Raw genomic sequence first — 20,007 nt, forward strand, 5'->3', positions numbered from 1 at the left:
AACATAGTTAAAAGAATATTGTTTTTTTTTTTTTGTATGTATTACAAACCTTCAAGTGGTTAATATTTTGTGCTGTAGCCTTCGTTTTTGATTACTGCTTCACACCTGCGACTCATACTTCCTACGAGTTGTTGGCAGTTGATGTTAGGAACGGCGTACCACGATTCCTGAACGGCAGACCAAATATCATCTAAATTTTTATAGTTTTTCTTTGCCACTTCCGTCTTGACTTCATTCCAGAGGTTTTCGATTGGATTTAAGTCAGGGCTTTGAGCAGGTCAGTCCAAAACATCAATTTTTTCCACACTAAGCCAGCTCCTAACTAGTTTCGAGTGTTTGGGGTCATTATCTTGCATAAAATAACATTGAATGGGCATGTTTTCAAATGCATAAGGTTCCATGTGCTTTTTAAAATGTTTAAGTACTGAAACTTGTCCATTTTACCATCAATTCGAACGAGTGGACCTACTCCGTGCCGCCGTGTTTGACCGTCTTCTGGGTGAAACTCGGATTGTATTCTTGGCATTTTGGACGATGCACAAATACTCTGCCGTCTGGTCCTATCCTGTTGATTTTTGTTTCGTCGCTCCACAGTACGTTTTTCCAAAAATTTAGACATTTTCCCTTATTGGTTCTAGCAAAGGATAACCGTTTCGAAATATTTTTTTAGACAGAAGTGGTTTTTTTCTTGATATGCGTCCAAACAGGTTTGCCTCATGTAACCGCCTTCTAACAAGACTAGAGGATATTTCTGTGCCCACTGACTGACTAATATCCGATGCTATCTGCCGCGATGACTTAAATGGATCCTTTTTCACCATTTTTATAATGGCAGTATCCGTTCTCGCATCGGTCTTTCGTGGACTTGGCTTCCGAGTTTTGTCTTTCGTCAGTATCTCGGGATTTTCTACACACGATTTAATTGCATTGTATACTTTTTTTCGAGAATAACACAACATTTTTGCAATTTCTGCCAATTTTTGCCCTGCTTTATGCATTTTCCATATCCTCCTTCTCTCTTCAATTGTTGTGTGTTGACCTGACCCCATTTTGTGTTAATTTTTTCAAAATACTTTAAATAATAGCAATAAATGATTAACTACGCAAAATATTGTACACTTCTAACGAATGTTACGCCTTTACTGCATATAAAAGTAAATTGTGCCATTTATGTGTCCACTTGTAATCAGCGAAGTTGTCAACAAAACTGATAACGGTAAACAACAAAGCAAACAAAACGAGTTTTTAAGCGCCACGAGTGTGAGAACTACTGCGGCGCCAAATTTAGGACAAGCATTTTGCAATACGATAAATTTACGTTTGGAAAATTTTCACATTTACTTTATACAGAGAATTTAAACACAACGAGAAGGCGTTTTTTTGGCATCCACTGCTTACGATCCATTTGTATGGTGTTTGATTGCGTTTATAAAATCTCAACCAAGGAGTTACACAACCATACACCACCATATTATCGTGGTATAGGAATTCAAACCTTAATCTTTGCCTGATCAAATCACTGCAAATGTGCAGTAATGAACTTCCATCTTATAACTTTAAACGAGCAATTCTTGTATATTTGTATAGCCGAACGATCTCGGGAACGGCTCAAACCGATTTAAATGAAATTTGGCACAGAGATAATGTATCACCTTCTAAAGCTGGAAACATTGGTGCTTTATCGTTAGCCGTATCGGTAATCTTATAACAGCTGATTCGACCAACCTTATGAGAATCAATGCAATCGATTATTGGTGCCGCTAAGGTCGTAACCGTATCGTAGCCAACCAATTGGGTTTTGGTTTACCGTCGTAACGATAAACAGCTGATTACGTTAGGGATACGGATACAGCGATACGACATACGGCACCAATGACTCCGGCTTAAGACTTTCTACCTTGGTGTTGCCACTCAGGTAGCCAACTCAAGGTTGCCAACTATTCGAAATTAAAAAAATTGCATGAGATATGCCGATATGGGCATCAAACGAAAGGTATTTCACTCCGCATTACAATAGGGACATTTTTGAGTAGGGTTGCCATTTAGGGTTGGGGTAGTTAGACGAAATAGTACTCTACTTACTCATATTCTATTAAAGCTTTAAAAGAGAACATTAAAGTTAAAAATCTTCCTAAAAAAATCTTACACATGATTCGACTTAATTTTCTTAATTTCACACACGCTAATAAAATTGAAATGCAATATCAAGGCACCGTGGCAAATTCTAGCAAAATATATTTAAATACATATTTTTGCCAAATATGAAATGAATAATTGCAATTTCTCACAGATAGCAAAAATAAAGATTTCTCACCATAGCAAAAAGATATATCACCATGGTAATTTGCTACCGTTGAACACTATAGGCATATGTTCAATTTGAAAACGACATCTAACCATTTAACTACTTACCAACAGATGGCGCTTAGGGAAGTAAGTTGACATTTAATTAAACTAACTGAGTTTTTGGAATGTAATAAAATTGTGAGACTTTCATAGTGTATAAATAAAAAAATGTTTGAAATTAACGCTGTGTGCGAGTTGACCTAAATTTCTACCGCGAGTTTGAATCGAGCTCAGGGCCTAACAATAATTATTTTATCATTATTATTGCTATAATATATTTTTTCTTAATTGAAAAAATTTTTAAATTAGAATAGAAGAAAGAAAAAATTTAGACAACTGCCAAAGCTCGTTGCATAGATCCATTTCGGGAACTGCTAAATTCCTTCAGGCAACGTTTAGGCGCCGCTGCTATAACCATTCAGCCATCACAGCGGTTTATTTGTTTGTCTTCATTATTCCTACTTCAGATCTGGTTCTTGCCAAACAGTTCCCGAAATGGATCAATGGAAATGATAAAATAATTATTGTTACACCTTGAGCTCGATTCAAACTCGCGATATTACAAATCAGTAGGCCGATATAACAACAAAAATTGCAAAATTTCTACCTAAATAGAAAAAAACCTAAATCACTGGAAACTGTCGGTAAGGCAGTGCAAAATAAAAATTTAGAATTTTTATGAGCCTACTTTTCAACCTAAATTCAAATGTCAAATTTCAAAAACTAAAATATTGATTTTTCAATATTGTATATGCAAATAAATGGCTCTTGTCCATTCAATTTAAGTAAATCATAGATCATAGAGCGATGATCCCTGCTGTGATTAAGGTCCGGCCGATTGTACGTGATGGTGAGCTCAATTTTATTCAAGCTGATGTTGGCGACAGAAGAATTGGATCCTTCTCAAATATGGACCACAATCTGAACATATTTGGCAGCCAAGTGCACTAATTGGCCTAAAGAAGTTATTGGAGGTGTACCAACATCACAGTATTGAATTCGAAATTGTGGAAAAGGTCATTGTGCACGTGCTCCACTATGTCCGAAAAAAAAGCCTTATAAAACGGAGCCGCTGCATTTTCTTGAACTATCTTGGGATAGGTACTTACCGCGGACCCTAATTGACCTCTGTTCTTTTTAAGCGTGAAAACGCATCAAAAATACCAAATTTTCCGTATTGTTATTATTTTCTAAGCAGAAATAAACAATTTAGGTTTTCAAATCAACTCGCACAATTTTGACAGCTTTTTCCTAAATTATTGCAGTCCTGGAAAGTTCCAGTCGAATATTGGTTTAGGTACCTAAAATTTAGGCAAACTCGCACCCAGCCTAATAATTCTATTTTTAAGGAAATCAAATATTGGTAAGTAAAAATATATAATATATGTACATATAAAAAAAGTAGTTAGATTAATGATGACATGTAGAACAAAGTATGTTATGCGGCATACTCGAAGATTGGCGAGGAAAGCTCGGTCGTCTAGGTACTGATTCATAATATCATAAACAGATTTGAAGTATTTAATTTAAATTTTTATTGGTGTATGCTCTGTGTTCATATTTTTAACTACAACTAATTGCTAATTGAATATGCCAATATTTAATAATTTTACAGTTAACAACTAACCTATGTAAGTATGCATGTATATATGGAGTATTCCATCCCATTTCGACCAATTTTGAACCCGACCCCTTTAGAATTGGCTGAAAGTTTTTCTTCTTTTTCTAGCTTACGAAAGACGTTTTTCAGAATTTTTTCAAATTTTTTCATCCAAATAAAAAAAAGTTATGAATTTAAAAAAAAAAACACCGTTTTTGTTTTCAAAATGCTATAACTTTTTCAAAAATTGACCGTTTGGGATCTTTTTTTTTTAAATTTGTTTTTAAATGTACTTTTCGGAAAAAATACAAAAAAATTTTTAAAGTTTTTTTTTTTAATTTTTCAGTTTTTCGCGATTTTTCGAATTTCGCCATTTTTTTCTCATAAAATCAATTCTGCAATCATCCCCACTAATCCCGGAGTGGGCCGCTTTTTTTTTTATATTTTTTTTTATTTAATTAAAAAAAAAAATTTTCAAAAATAAAATTTTTTTATCAATTTTATTTATACAACAAAAAAATGTAAGAAAATGATTTTTAAGTATTCTTTTCTTTATATATTATGGTAATCTACGATTAAAATAACCAGGATTAATGACTGACACAGTAAACATGTAAGTTTTCTAAAAATAATGTAACAAATTATACTTAAAAATCATTTTCTTACATTTTTTTGTTATATAAATAAAATTGATGAAAAAAAATGTTATTTTTGAAAATTTTTTTTTCAATTAAATAAAAAAAATATAAAAAAAATCGGCCCACTCCGGGATTAGTGGGGATGATTGCAGAATTGATTGAAGTTTTTTATGAGAAAAAAAAAATGGCGAAATTCGAAAAAATCTCGAAAAACTGAAAAATTAAAAAAAAACTTTAAAAAAATTTTTGTATTTTTTCCGAAAAGTATATTTAAAAACAAATTTAAAAAAAAAAAAGATCCCAAACGGTCAATTTTTGAAAAAGTTATAGCATTTTGAAAACAAAAACGGTGTTTTTTTAAAAATTCATAACTTTTTTTGAGTTGGATGAAAAAATTTGAAAAAATTCTGAAAAACGTCTTTCGTAAGCTAGAAAACGAAGAAAAACTTTCAGCCAATTCTAAAGGGGTCGGGTTCAAAATTGGTCGAAATGGGATGGAATACCCCATATATAATGTTTTATTATATCTTTAATAATTAGATCAGTGTTATTAGGGCGGGTCAAATTGTATGGGGAAAAATGGGGGACAAAAACTTCAGGTGCACATCCAGTTTCTGAATCTATGGGTCATATTGAGTAATATTGTCCATGGGACCATAGGTCTGAAATGAATTTCGAGCCTCCCTAATTTTGTTAGAATATTTTATATCCCAATCCGAATCCGAATTTGACATTTATTTTCATGTATTTTATTTGTGAGAGCCGCTATTCAGATTGGAATATAACATTTTCTAACAAAATTAGGGAGGCTCGAAATTCATTTCAGACCTATGGTCCCGTGGACAATATTACTCAGTATGACCCATAGATTCAGAAACTGGATGTGCCTTTTCAACAATAAATTTGACCCACCCTAGTGTATATGCAATATAATATTATATTAACTTAAAATACGTGTATATATATATAGTATATATTTCTAAATATATAAAGTGCTATTAAATAGTTTCCTTTTATAAAATCAATTATTGATTACATATTGTTGTTGTAATTGGTTAACATAGCTTACTTTCGAAAAATATTTATTGTTATTCTTAATTAAATATATTTTCACAAACATTTAACTTTTGTAATGACAAAAATTGATCACAATAATTGGTGTACTACAAAGTTATGTGAGAGCTAAAAAGGGAGGGAGCCGTCTGTTCTCTGATTCAAATAATAAACAGTGGGTACAGATATTAAGTTGACTAAAAATCTACACCCAGCGGGTTAGGGGATTAGAATATACCAGCGATAGGTATGTCCAGGGGATGCCAGCGCATTATATAGTTTCTCCAACCCAATTGTCAACCTCACCTACCCGTGGCGAATCCTGTTTAATTAACAGCCGAGGCTCTGGCGACCAGGCATGCTTAACCAACGAACCGATATCATTTCGTTACGATAATTAACGTTAATAAACGAAACGAAATGACTTTGTTTCGTTTATTAACGTTAAGAACGTCAAATTAACGAAATGATTTTGTTTCGTTTTCTGCCCTATCAAAACGAAATCAAATCGTTTATGTTGATTATTAATTTCAAACTATGCTGGCAAAGCTGATTGATGGCGGAGTCATTAAAGGTGAAAGCATTAGCCAAGCTGATTGCAACTTTTCTCATGAATTTTGACAGTACGAACATTTCTCAGAGTATTTTTGACATTACCACCAACGAATTACACAAACAAATTACATGGAGTTTGTGTGTGCATGTCTGCTCGCTGCTACCACCTTACGGCTTCACCATGGCTATAGCATTGCCAGCACAATTCAAACACAAAGTATCACGTTTTTGTTAACGTTTTTAACGTTAACGAAAGCTTTTCGTTTCGGTTAGAAACGAGATACAATTTATCTTGATAATTTCTGTATCGATAATATTTCGAAGTGTTTCAACGGAAACGGTGGAAATTTTTTGATAAACGATTAGCTTAACGTTAAGATGCATCCCTGCTGGCGACCCCAAGTTCCTCATGGAACTAGGGGGTGGGGAGGGCGGGATGGCCTAGAATGTTTAATATGGTCATATAAATCGTTCTAGAGATGGTCGGGCTAGTACCTTAATCGTGCTTTGCTACCAGAACGTACCGGATCTATATCGGGCAAAGAACCATCAACATCGACAACATTCCCAAAGCCTCCGGGGAGTGTCTTTATCGTTAATACAACAACAAAAACAGTAAATAAAATCTATGAGACAGGCAAGGTGAGACATGAAAGCGGTACGGCAATTTAAAAATAAATGGAGTTCAAGAATGTGTTAGCTTTTAATATTAATTTTTTGTACAGTATACTCGACTTTTCTTAATTTACCGCATTCTAACAGCTAAGACTATTGTTATACTAACTGTTATTACAACTGTTAAATTATGACGTGGCTTCGACGTAATGTTAAATTGAAACTTAACTGCATTTGTAAAATGTCTAAAAAAAACTCACAGACAGACTAGACTGGTCAACCTAATATAAACGCACGCAAGTAATTTTCTGTCAAAAATGTCTCATGCACATACAACTTGTATGAGAGCAACCGAAATTGAATTTGCTGCGTGAAAACCTAACTCGATTTCCAATTTTTGTTCTGCGTGACATTTCAGTTTGACGTTTGCACACATGCTTTACATTGTCGCAACGCATGCTTATTTCGGTCAGGGCAAAAAACGCTGGTTGTTTGCGTGCGCTAAAAAAACGCAGTGCGGTTTTATTAGGTTGGCTAGAGAGTGTATTATATGGGTAAAAATACCAAAAGTAAGCTAAATATTTAGGGAAGGGCTATGGCTATTTCATAATTGCCAAACCACGTTCATAATTCTTCTCAGCTGCCAATTTTATGTGTTAGAAAGGGGGATAGACGCGCGAAACTAAACAACGAACTGATGAACGTTAATAGAAGGCACACGGATATGACAATGGTTGGTCGAAAGTACATGTATGTAGTCTTATTTTTTACAAATTTAAATTAAATATATATGTATAAGTAAAGTAAGTTTAGAATTAAATTTCCTTTTAGCGAACTAAATTTAAAAAATGTGATTTAGAATAAAAAAATTTACAAAGCACATACAAAAGAAGTTTTTAAATAAATTACAATGTTAAACACATTGTAGTTTAAACAGCTTTTTTATTTAACTTATTAAAGTCAAGCAAACGCGTAGGTGCACTATAATTACTATTTTCTTGTTGAGTTTTTCTTCTACAGATATACATATTCCTAATTATCATTTATAATTTATATTTTATTTTTTGTCACATTGCTTTATTTTTATAAACTTTTATTTTTATTCATTTTATTTTATTCGATATGTTTTAATTAAAATTTATTTAATTTCAATTACATTTTTAATTTCTTTTGTTTGTTTAATAGTGTTGTCTGCACATTTTTCAGTTTCAGTTAAAAAAGTTGCAATTGTGAAGCTTAGAAACTTTCATTTGAAGTTGGACAGCGTATGCAATTGAAAAGTAGAGTACTCTTTTGGAAAACATGCTCTACAAGCCACTTAACGTAACCTGTCCTGTAATATGGTGCAGAAGCAGAGGGACGCTGATACCATCAGATGACGTGGCTCTGCGAGTTTTGAGAGAAACATTCTCCGAACGATTTACGACGCTATAAGCGTTGGCGATGGCTATTACCGCAAATGTTAGGTTTTATAAGCGCAATATAAAGCTTGACAGCTTCCACAACCCAGTTGTCAACCTCATCTACCCGAGGGAAATCCTGTTACAAGCATGAATGTATCATACACATATTTAGTCGGCAGGCATCGGTGCAATTCAGAAACGAAACATCAAAACAAAGGAGAATTAAACAAGGGATGCCACAGGGTGGTGTCCTATCCCCGCTTTTGTTTAATTTCTACATATCTAAGCTACCTTCACCACCGGAAGGAGTCACAATCGTTTCCTACGCCGATGACTGCACAATAATGGCCACAGGCCCAGGCCCAAAGATCGATGAGCTATGCAATAAAATAAACGGCTATCTCCCTGATCTCTCCAGTTTTTTCGCCTCGCGAAACCTGGCATTGTCACCGACTAAATCTTCCGCGACCTTATTTACAACATGGACGCCCCAAATGTCGACCATATTGAACATCCACGTCGATGGCACTACGCTACCGACTGTCCTACACCCCAAAATCTTGGGTGTGACGTTTGATCAGGATCTACATTTTGGTGCGCACGCAACCGCAATTGTTCCAAGAATTCAGAGCCGTAATAAAATCCTCAAATCCCTTGCTGGCAGTACCTGGGGAAAAGATAAAGAAACGCTCTTGACCACATACAAAGCAATTAGCCAGCCGATTACGTGCTACGCGTCACCCATATGGTCGCCAAGCCTAAAAACCACCCACTGGAAGAAACTACAGGCCTGCCAAAATACTGCTCTCAGAATCGCCACGGGCTGTCTTCTTATGTCCCCAGAACACCATCTGCATAATGAGGCGAGAATACTCCCCATCAGGGAGAGAAATGAGATGCTGACCAAACAGTTTCTGTTGAATACCCAGAAACCTGGGCATCCCAACAGACATCTGATTGACGAACCAGCACCGCCTAGGGCCTAAGGAGTCATCTCCGTAAGCATTTTGAGGAAATACGGCACCTGAGAACCCAGCCGTATGAAGCGGAAAAACACAAGCAGGTCCTTGGTGAACTCCATAGACAGGCGTCGGACCTTTATGTCGGGAATTGCCCGGTGAATCCAGTACTTGAAGAAAAATATCCAGAACTCGCAGAAGAGGAACGCATACTCCCCAGGGAAACGCGTGTCACTCTTGCTCAACTTCGTTCTGGATACTGTAACAGGTTAAACTCTTACCTATCCAGAATCAACCCCGACATACAAAATGTATGCTCTGCTTGCAATGTGTCCCCACATGACACCAACCATCTCTTTAATTGTAATGTGGAACCAACGCCTCTAACACCCCTTTCCTTATGGTCCACCCCTGTTGAAACGGCAAGTTTCCTTGGACTCCCGTTAGAGGATATTGATGACAATTTGTGATCGGTCGCGGCTATTAGGTGGGGCGAGCATTGCTACAACAACAACAACAACACATATTTAGCAGGCGAGTCTCTGGCAAACACAAGTTCCTCATGGAACTAGCGGGTGAGGGCGTGATGGCTAGAAGTTTCAATGTGATCATACCAAATCGTTCCCGAGGTGGTCGGTTTAAAGTACTAAATGGTGCTTGTACCGGTTCTATATCGACTTTGATAATACTTCCCAAAACGTTTGGGAGTGTCATTATAGGTACAACAACAACAAACACAACAGAAAAAGATTTAATTATTAGCTGTACGAGCTTTATGCGTCGAATTAAAAAACAGTGGCTACACTGGCTTGGCTACGTTATCCGGATGGAAGAAGATGCACCGGCCCAGAAGGTACTCGTATCGGAGCCCTTCAATGGAAACCGAGTAAGAGAGCGGCCTCCACTTCGCTTGAAAACGATCTCACTTCCCTGTGTGTTACCAACTGGCACCAGCAAGTCCAACAAGCAGTTACTGCCGCGATTTGTTGAACGGCCAAAACTTTTTAAAAGATTAAGCGTCAATTAAATAAGTTTGAACTAGTTCGGAGCTTGTTTTCGGAGTACTGCGAAAATGATTGCAGCTCCTATCAAGTCCTTTACTTTTATTTTATTATTTTTTTCTTTGCATTTTAAAATTACTTAATTTTATAATCAACTAGAAGACCCGGCAGACGTGGCCCTGCCTTAAATTTGGCCTATATGCATACATTTTAATAAGCTTTTCCGTCTGACTCTGCCCTCCCCCCCTCTTCACTTTTATCTAATTCTTTTATTCACTCCTCCCTCCATCTCCATCTTCGTCTCATTCTATCTCTTTCTCAATCTCCTCTCTTTTCTCTTCTCTCAATTTCTTCTCATTCTTCTGCATCCCTTATTGCCTGTCCCAGAGGATGGTATGTATTTTATTCCAGTACCAGTCCCAGTCCCACTCCGAGTCTCAGTCCCAGTCCTAATCCCAGTCCCAGTACGTCTCTGGATAATATATTACTCTGTAATAAAGCACTCATCAACAGCTTTCATTTAATATCTATATTGTATAAACACTGTCTAAGTATTCATTGGCCCACGTTTTGGCCTATATCTCGAGACCCTAGTCACCCAGGGGTATGAAAATTACCCTCTGCTAAAGCACTCGTCCACAGCTTTCATTTGATATCCACATTCTAGGGGTACCCGGGTCCACGTTTTGGCCTATATCTCGAGACCCTAATCACCCAGGGGTATGAAAATTACCCTCTAATAAAGCACTCATCAACAGCTTTCATTTGATATCCACATTCTATAAACACATTCTAGGGGTACCCGGTTCCACGTTTTCGCCTATATGTCCAGACCCTAGTCACCCAGGGGTATGAAAAGTACCCTCTACTAAAGCACCCATCAACAGCTTTCATTTTATATCAATATTCTATAAACACATTCTAGGGGTACCCAGGTCCACGTTTTGGCCTATAGCTCGAGACCCTAGTCACCCAGGGGTATAAAAATTACCCTCTACTAAAGCACTCATCAACAGCTTCCATTTGATATCAATATTCTATAAACACATTCTAGGGGTACCCGGTTCCACGTTTTGGCCTATATCTCGAGACCCTAGTCACCCAGGGGTATGAAAAGTACCCTCTACTAAAGCACTCCTCAACAGCTTTCATTTGATATCCATATTCTATACCAGGCATGCTTAACGAACGAAACGATATCATTTCGTTACGATAATCAACGCTAATAAACGGAACGAAGTCACTTCGTTTCGTTTATTAACGTTGATTATCGTAACGAAATGATATCGTTTCGTTCGTTAAGCATGCCTGTTCTATACACACATTCTAGGGGTACCCAGGTCCACGTTTTGGCCTATATCTCGAGACCCGAGTCACCCAGGGGTATGAAAATTACCCCTACTAAAGCACTCATCAATAGCTTTCATTTGATATCCATATTCTATAAACACAGTTTAGGGGTACCCGGGTCCACGTTTTGGCCTATATCTCGAGACCCTAGTCACCCAGGGGTATGAAAATTACCCTCTACTAAAGCACTCATCAGCAGCTTTCATTTGATATCCATATTCTATAAACACATTCTACGGATACCCGGGTCCACGTTTTGGCCTATATCACGAGACCCAGTCACCTATCCTATATTTCAAGTTAGATCAAACTACACAGGAGGTACAAAACAAATTCAATATCGGTTCAGTAGTTTAGGAGCCCATTGGCCTCAAACATAGTGACACGTGTTTTTTATATATTAACATTTTATTGTTTTTTTTTTCCTACAATTCTTTGTTTTATTTATATTAAATTATTTGGTTTTAGATTTTTGTTTATTTTATTTAAACATTTTTAAATTTCTTACGTTTTTTTTTAATTTGTTTAAATTTATTGTTTTAAATAAGAAATAATTAATTTATCAAGCAACAACTAATTTGACACTTTTAGTAGTTAAATTGAAAAATTTTGTATGTTATTTAAATTAACTTAATTTTATTTAAGTAATTTATTTTTTAAGTAAATTTTTATAATTTTCATAAGCATTTTTTATGTTATTTTATTTGTGTAATTTTTCTTGAATCAATTATTTTCAAATTTTAATTTTATTTCATTTTGTTTGGTATTATTTGATTTATCTCACTATTTATATTTATAAAAGAGCAATCAACAATTTATTTTTGTGTGGCAAACTGTTGCTAAAATATTTTTGTTTAGTCTCAATTCTTAACGCTTTTTTGATAACAGCTAATTTTAAATATTTTATAATTTATAAATCTTTATAATTAAATTCCTTAACAGTTATGTGTAAATATATGTTTGTAAATTAAATCCTTCTTTGTTTATTTAAAAAATGGATTTTTAGAAGCTGAAGATTTCATGGTGCAAAGTATTTGGCGCTCTAATTGAAAATCATAATCGAGTCCTTTAAGCACATCCGCAATTTGTGGCAGTGTAGGTAACTGAAGAAATAGAGAAAATTAGTTAATTGGTTTTATTTGAGGTTATGTTTGATATGAAGTAACTGTTTTCAAAACTTACATCATTATCTGTGATGCGCTTTAGCGTTGGATTTATTATGAATGGCACACCCTCCACCTCGGAATAGGCACCCAATGTACCAACACTATGCACGGAAGTATTTATGGCAGTATTTGCTAAGGTGGGAGGGCGTGGTGCAGGTCTTTGCGGTGATTTGATTTGATATGAAGCTTGTATTTCCTCGTAGTCATGGTCACTGGGTACAGGTGGGAGCTAAAATAAAAAAAGAAACATTGTGTTTACAAAAGATTTATTTAGTTTAAATACGTAAATACCCTCACCGGTTGTTTAGATGATCCATTCCAGCTGGCACCACCACCACTCAAATTCAAACGATTCAACGCTTTCTCCACTTCGCTGCTACTATTGCTTGTATTGCTCGTACTGCTGCCATTCAACACTTGTGGCCCCACACCTGGTACAGGTGGCGGTGAACGTATCGGTATAGCGCCAGTTTTGTAACAAATCAAAACGCCATTTATGTCACTAACACAGATGATATAAAAATTGCGTTTAAAGGAGTATTAAAAAATAAATTTTTTTTTAAATTACCCAGCTAATTTGAAGCCCTCAGGTGCTACTTTTAATTTTGAACAAAGTATAATGTCTGTGATGGCTTGTGTGACATTCCCACGTTTGGTAAGTTTGTATGTGATTTGACGTTTACGCCACGCTTTTTGTTCTGTGTCGGCAGTGCGTGAAAGGAGCGAGAATTCTTTGGGTGGTTGTGTCTTCTCGGGTATTACTCTGAAAATGAAATTACATTGTTAATGTATTTAAAAAATTATAATTGAAGTTAAGCCTAGTTGGAGGTTATTTTGAATTAGAGGTTATGTTGAATTTTAGTTTTGGATCATCCGATATGGTATCGAATCAGCTCCGATGTAACTACCGGTATACCAGTTGCAAAATGATAACTAAGGTAGGCCTCAGTCAAGGCAGAAAGCAGAACACAGAGCTGCAGATACAAAATCTTAACCTAATCTCCTACTTCCGTCTGAGTTGGGCTTGACTCCCTTTATTACGACAGTAGCCGGTAGAAGAATTTCGAACTTATCTGCTTACATTGTATACTGTGTAGGTTTGAAGACGCGATGTCATCGCAAAACCTAGGTTATAGGTGTTATTAAGCGAAATACATACTGTGTATATATTACGTAGCTACAATTATAATTTCTTCTCCAACCCCGTTGTCAAACTTACCTTACGGAGGGAAGGGGAGAGGTGAGCTGGAATGGCCGACTTTTTTTTTTTTACGGGAGGGCTGAAGAATACCTAATGCACCATAATTGCTGCAACCGTGTGTCCGTATACCATAAAACAACCCCCGTTTTGGAACCGTCGCCCACCCCGGTACCACTTTCGCATTACTTCTGGGTGGGCTTCCATAGTTCTAATTTTTTAAGAGCTTACTGTTGTCCCTGCGTCAAGGTTTCCGCTATTTGCTGTGAGTGTCGATTTAATCGCCACTGCTTCGCCTGCGCATTTCTCTGCACTTCCTCTCAGCATCCATCAGGCGTTTCACTTTGCTCACTGCAGTCCAGCATTCCTTCCTGTTGCACATTTGTGATACTAAATTTCTCGTGGTAGGTTCCTCCCCAAAAACTCTATGCAAGGTGAGTTTTCGTCGTAAAACGGGGGCAGTAGAACATGACGTGTTCTGCGTTTACTAACTCCGTGGTACACCTTGGGCAAAGAGGTTCTTCCTCTATCATACGCTTCCATAAATACTCTTTGAAACCGCCATGTCCACTCAGTATCTGCGTGAGATGGCAGTTCAGTTCGCCGTGCTTCAGCTCATTCCATTGAGCTACGTCCCAAACTAACGCGAAGGTCCAACGCCCTTTACTCGAGGCCTCCCACCGTTCTTGCCACTTAGATATTGTTTGTATCCTTGCTCTTTTCTTGGCGTCTTCAGATGGTCGCTCGATATTAGTGTTACACAGATCGGCCATTTCTCTTTCCGATTGACTTGCATATACCTTTTACAACTACATACAATGCACTTCGGCTCCTGTGAGCGGGAAAGTAGTCAGCAAATGCGTATCAGAAGTTTGAAAGCAACTTTAAACTATATTTGAAAGTAAAAACAATTGGAAGATGCGCACGACCGGAGTTGACAAGGGTATACAAAACTACACTGGTTTCCAAGACATACTGCGGTGCAGGGGGCAATAACACAACTGAGAAGATAACTGGGCAGGAAAAAACGACAGGCTCGCCACATTCACGCTCAAAGTTAGTAGGAACATGTAGCATACCTCAGCTTTTACATACATGAGTGGGGATCTTTGGCATCAAAAAATACTTTTATAGATTTCTACTTGAGCGTCTTTGATAATTGCCATCCTACCTACCTGCCTATGTCTTTTTTCTCAATACTAATTGTCTTTGTGGGGTTTATCATGCAACTCATTAAAATGTATTTCATTTCTGTGAATGACTCATTTATTAGGTCTTTTCATTCTACCACTATGATTATATAATCTAACTGTATCTGGTTACATATTTACGTCTATCTGTACACACATATCTATAACAAACAAATCTCTTCGTTCTTTGAACTCAGTTTCGTTAGCTCAAGGTGAGCTTATTTAAAAGCAGTGACTTTACCCTCTTTACCGTTAATTCTCTCTGTACATTTATATATGTCATTTTAAAAGTAAATTCCCCACCTCCGCCAAATCCACAATAGCTTATGAATCAAACAGAATTACTTGTAAACTTAAGTGACTCAATTCACTGGATGCTGGCGTCAATTTACGAAATGTTCCATTTAAAGTTGATTGTAAAATTAAAGAGAATACTTAATATAACAATATTTACAATAAGACTGGTTTTTAGCGAACGTGTTTTTACGTAAAAATTATATTGAATAAAAATTTCTTATTGCAATTGAAAGAAAATTCAAAAAATATACAAAAACATCACGTTTTCTACATATTTAGTTTTTAGTGATAATACGAGCGTGAACGTTTTCAATTCAATTCAGAAACTGGGGGGAGGTTAAGGTCAGCGTCACGCTCTATCACGGACGCAAACGTCACGCATGAAAGTGGGGGTAGAAAGCATCAAAACTAGCGTCACGCAATTTATGAATCGCCCCTATTTACAAAGACTAGATTAGGTTAGGTTGAACTGGCCGGTCAATAAAGACCTCACATAGACTGAATGTGTCCATAGTGTTACCAGAATTTGTTTGACGACCAAACGCAATCAGGTGCCAGGACATATGTTATAGAACAACTCCGTCCTCTTGGCAAATACTAGCAGTATTTTAGGACCCAGCTTAATTGCTGCCTCGAGATCTGGCAACTCTGCCGCCCCTAATAGCTGGAGTTTTGACCTGGCGAGCGCAGGACACGAACACAGAACGTGCTAAAACGTTTCTTCCTGCAGCTCAAACTTCCTGCACTTGCTGTTACGGACGAGGCCTAACTGATGCCAAAAGTTAGTGTCCACTGAGTATGTCAATCGTGAGCCTTAAGTTTTCTCTCCTCAGAGATATGAGCCACTTTATGAGTCTAATATCGTAGGCTCCCGGAAATCATTCGGGAGTTTCTCACAAGAACCAAACATGTCTAAAGCAAGCATATGAATTTTTGCTGAGAAGCTTTCCATGGTAGAAATATACTTGGCGTGTTTGCCAAACCACTTAGTGCTTCCCCTAGCGATTATAACGAGCTACGTATGCTGGTATCTGCGAATTCGAATTGCCTCTAAAGCTATGAAAGTTATGCTAAATTACGTTGAGCAACACCATCAAATCTGTTAAGAGATATTCTGGTAGATTTTCTTTTTTCAACACTCAAGTGGCCCAAATTTTGATTGATCGCGAAAATCGGCGCATATGAATCAGGTTTCTCTTATGAGAGCAGTCATTTGCCGGATATGAGTCCGAAATGTTCCGGCAATAAAACCTTCAGATTAACTCGCAGTCCTCATTTATTCTGGAAAAAGGTGCTTGGTAGTTAACACTGAAATCTAGGTTGAACGAATTCAGGAGATTGAGAGTAAGAAGTGAGAGGCACCATATCCGTAGATCAGTCATTAAATTCAACGTATCTAACCTTTGCGGCACCAGCGTTAAATTGCTGGCAAAAGAATGACGAAACTAAAAAAATAAGCAGAAAATAGATTTGTTGATAAACGAGGACTAAACGAACACGCGTCGCCATTAGGCAAACACTCAGTGCATATGCCACTTGGAAACTTAGTCACTATTAGCAGGCGTAGTTTCGAAATAGTAAAAGTATTTCTATGTAGGACGAACACATAGAGAAGCCTCACCCATTCTGCAATACGTCACACATGGCTGCCTTACGCTTATTTTACCTTCTTACGGATATTTTCTGCGTTCATTTAGTTAGCTGGGTATATGGTAGCAAAGAGAGATCCAAAATTTCTTACTACAATTGCTTACTAAAAAAGTCTGAAATTTTCACTTTGAGAAAAATTATCACCAAACTTGCGTACTTATTGTTCAATTATTGCACAACATAACCTTTCCATTACAGACGCGTACAGAGCGATTGGTTCCATTGTTATTTGCTTGTTAAATAAAAATTGTTTGCTTAATTAATTTTTTTGACATTCGTGTTTTGTTTTTATATATTTGCGAAACTGGGTAGGCAGATAAATACAATAATTGGTTGTAATAAATTATATGGAACGGTTGGCATAACACACGCACAGGTGCTAGTAAGGGATTTTTTTACAAATGCAATTAATACAGAGAGCTTGAATGAATTTGTTATTTAAATAAACCTTCGATTTGTGTTAATTTAGTGCTTAATATTGTTGTATGTGAGTAATTTTTTTTGTGATATAAAATCTATCTATTAGTTATCGTTTTATGTAAACATTTTAAAACTATTATGATCTACAGATCACCAGAATGATGGAAATCAGTAGAAACCTAGCACTAGAGACCTAATAAGCAAGGCAGACAGTACAGCGGTATAGACGATCACTAAAGAATTAGATCACACCCTATAGCACCTCTGTGGTAAACCATATAATTCCTGTTCATTTTCTCAAATCTGAATAGAATTCTACATAATTCAATACGTGAAAGATGAATGAGATAGGCAGTTACGAAGAGTTGCCATGCTAACACTGGAATTGTGTTCTTTATTAACTAACGATGGAGATGTTGGAAGGGATCACGATATATCTTTGGGATTTATGTATAATTGCAGCTATTTTACACACCATAAAAGTGGAAAAACAGTCAGGATTTTTATAAAACTCCAGTCCAGCTAGATGCCCAGGTCACTACTGCATAGCGGTTCGAGTGCTAAACAAAATCGTTGGAACAGTATACATAAAAGCTTCAGCTTTATAATCCCGAATTAAATAAATAGCGTAATCTTGTGTATAAAATTATCCTGTCAGTGTCAGTGGTTAAACGACTCTACCGATAGGTCGGGGATCTTATCTATTTTTCATACCCCAAAATGGTATGGGTGGTCCACCCCTTAATTTTTGTTGGACAAAATTGTTTTTTTTTATTATAAAAAAGAATTTAAAAAAATACACACCACCCACAGGGACTGGGACTGCGACTCTGACCGGGACTGCGACTGAATAAAAAGAACCATAGAGAAAACCAGGGAAGGAGAGAGAGGCTGGGAAGCAATCGAGTTAGACGAAGATAGAAAGAGCCAGGGATAGATGGAGCGGAGGGGGGAGAAGGATAGGAAGCTAGAAAGAAAAGAAGGGATGGAAAAGACGTAGAGGCCAAAAAGACGCAGAGTGGAGTGAGAAAAAGAAAACTGAAAGGGGGAGAGAGGGGGAGTGAGAGTAAGAGGTAAACACTTATTACAATTTATGCAGTTAGACTATACTTAGGGCAGAACAACGTTTGCAGTGTCTGCTAGGTATGTAATAAAATTCGAGCCAAATAACGATATAGGACTACATCATTAGCCGTGTTCTTTTTTACACGCGTATACGTTTAATTTTGCGCGTAAAAAAAATGCTTATACTCGCTTAGATAATGTTTAGGAGAATCATCTAGCGGCAACTAGCTACACAACATGTTGTACCGAAAAGCGGAGACACAAACCTCTGTTGTATGGCTGTGTATAACCTATAGCTGAATCGGTTGCTATTAATAGTGGGCCCACACCATTTTTAGAGGTGATACATAGACACATATTTCAGTTGCATTTGAGTATAATGCGTATTGAAATTTAGTAGTACTAATTTTATGCGCAGCAATTTCGGAAGAGTAGATAAAGTTTGACGCTTAGCAGTTCATATAAAGTTTAAGCGTAAACGTCTATAGATGTAAAAAACAAACACACTATTAACAGTATACTTGAAAATGATAACAGAAAACCAAGTTTAATTACTATTAGAATTACACTAAAGTTCGACTGGAAAACCAACATTTTTCTAGATTCGAGAACTATGGGAAAGATCTGATTTTATCTTCTGAACCTTGACGACAATAAATGTCATATGTAAGGGATAAATACAAAGAAACTTTAATTAAAAGGCAGATATTTTTGCATCAACATAACTTGCTTTTTATAGATGCGCATTGTAATTTTTAATGACGTCGCTATATGTCAATTAGTCAAGGTCCCACTTACTCATTTACATATTGAACTGGACAAACGTAAACAATAAACAATTCTCCCTATTATGTGTGAGCTACTAACACATTTCGAGATGAGCAGTTGTCTGTCAAGCGTTTGTGGCTCAATGAATGGCCTCAACGAGCTAATTTTAGAACAAAAACAAGTAAGGAAGGCTAAGTTCGGGTGTAACCGAACATTACATACTCAGCTGAGAGCTTTGGAGACAAAATAAGGGAAAATCACAATGTAGCAAAACGAACCTAGGGTAACCATGGAATGTGTTTGTATGGCATGGGTTTCAAATGGAAGGTATTAAAGAGTATTTTAAAAGGGAGTGGGCCTTAGTTCTATAGGTTGACGCCTTTTCGAGATATCGACATAAAGGTGGACCAGTGGTGACTAGAATGTGTTTGTATGATATGGGTATCAAATGAAAGGTGTTAATGAGTATTTAAAAGGGGATTAGGCCTTAGTTCTATAGGTGGACGCCTTTTCGAGATATCGCCATAAAGGTGGACCTGAGGTGACTCTAGAATGTGTTTTTACGATATGGGTATCAATTGAAAGGTGTTAATGAGTATTTTAAAAGGGTGTGGGCCTTAGTTCTATAGGTGGGCGCCTTTTCGAGATATCGCCATAAGGGTGGACCAGGGGTAACTCTAGAATGTGTTTGTACGATATGGGTATCAAATTAAAGGTATTAATGAGGGTTTTA

General features: G+C 36.7%; 1 protein-coding gene across 1 annotated transcript in view; it reads right to left on the minus strand.

Moving 5' to 3' along the window:
- Positions 1-3,857: 3,857 nt before the first annotated feature.
- Mvb12 (multivesicular body subunit 12-like Mvb12) overlaps positions 3,858-20,007 on the minus strand; it is a 69,446-nt gene continuing 53,296 nt past the window's right edge. The window contains exons 4-7 of the mRNA XM_067781137.1: positions 13,255-13,449; positions 12,984-13,188; positions 12,703-12,915; positions 3,858-12,623 (exon numbers count right to left, since the gene is read on the minus strand). Coding sequence (XP_067637238.1) covers positions 12,504-12,623; positions 12,703-12,915; positions 12,984-13,188; positions 13,255-13,449 — 733 coding nt within the window. The 3' untranslated portion in view covers positions 3,858-12,503. The remainder of the gene's footprint in view (positions 12,624-12,702; positions 12,916-12,983; positions 13,189-13,254; positions 13,450-20,007) is intronic.

This window comes from Eurosta solidaginis, chromosome 4 (assembly GCF_040869045.1).
Source record: "Eurosta solidaginis isolate ZX-2024a chromosome 4, ASM4086904v1, whole genome shotgun sequence".
NCBI lineage: Eukaryota > Metazoa > Arthropoda > Insecta > Diptera > Tephritidae > Eurosta > Eurosta solidaginis.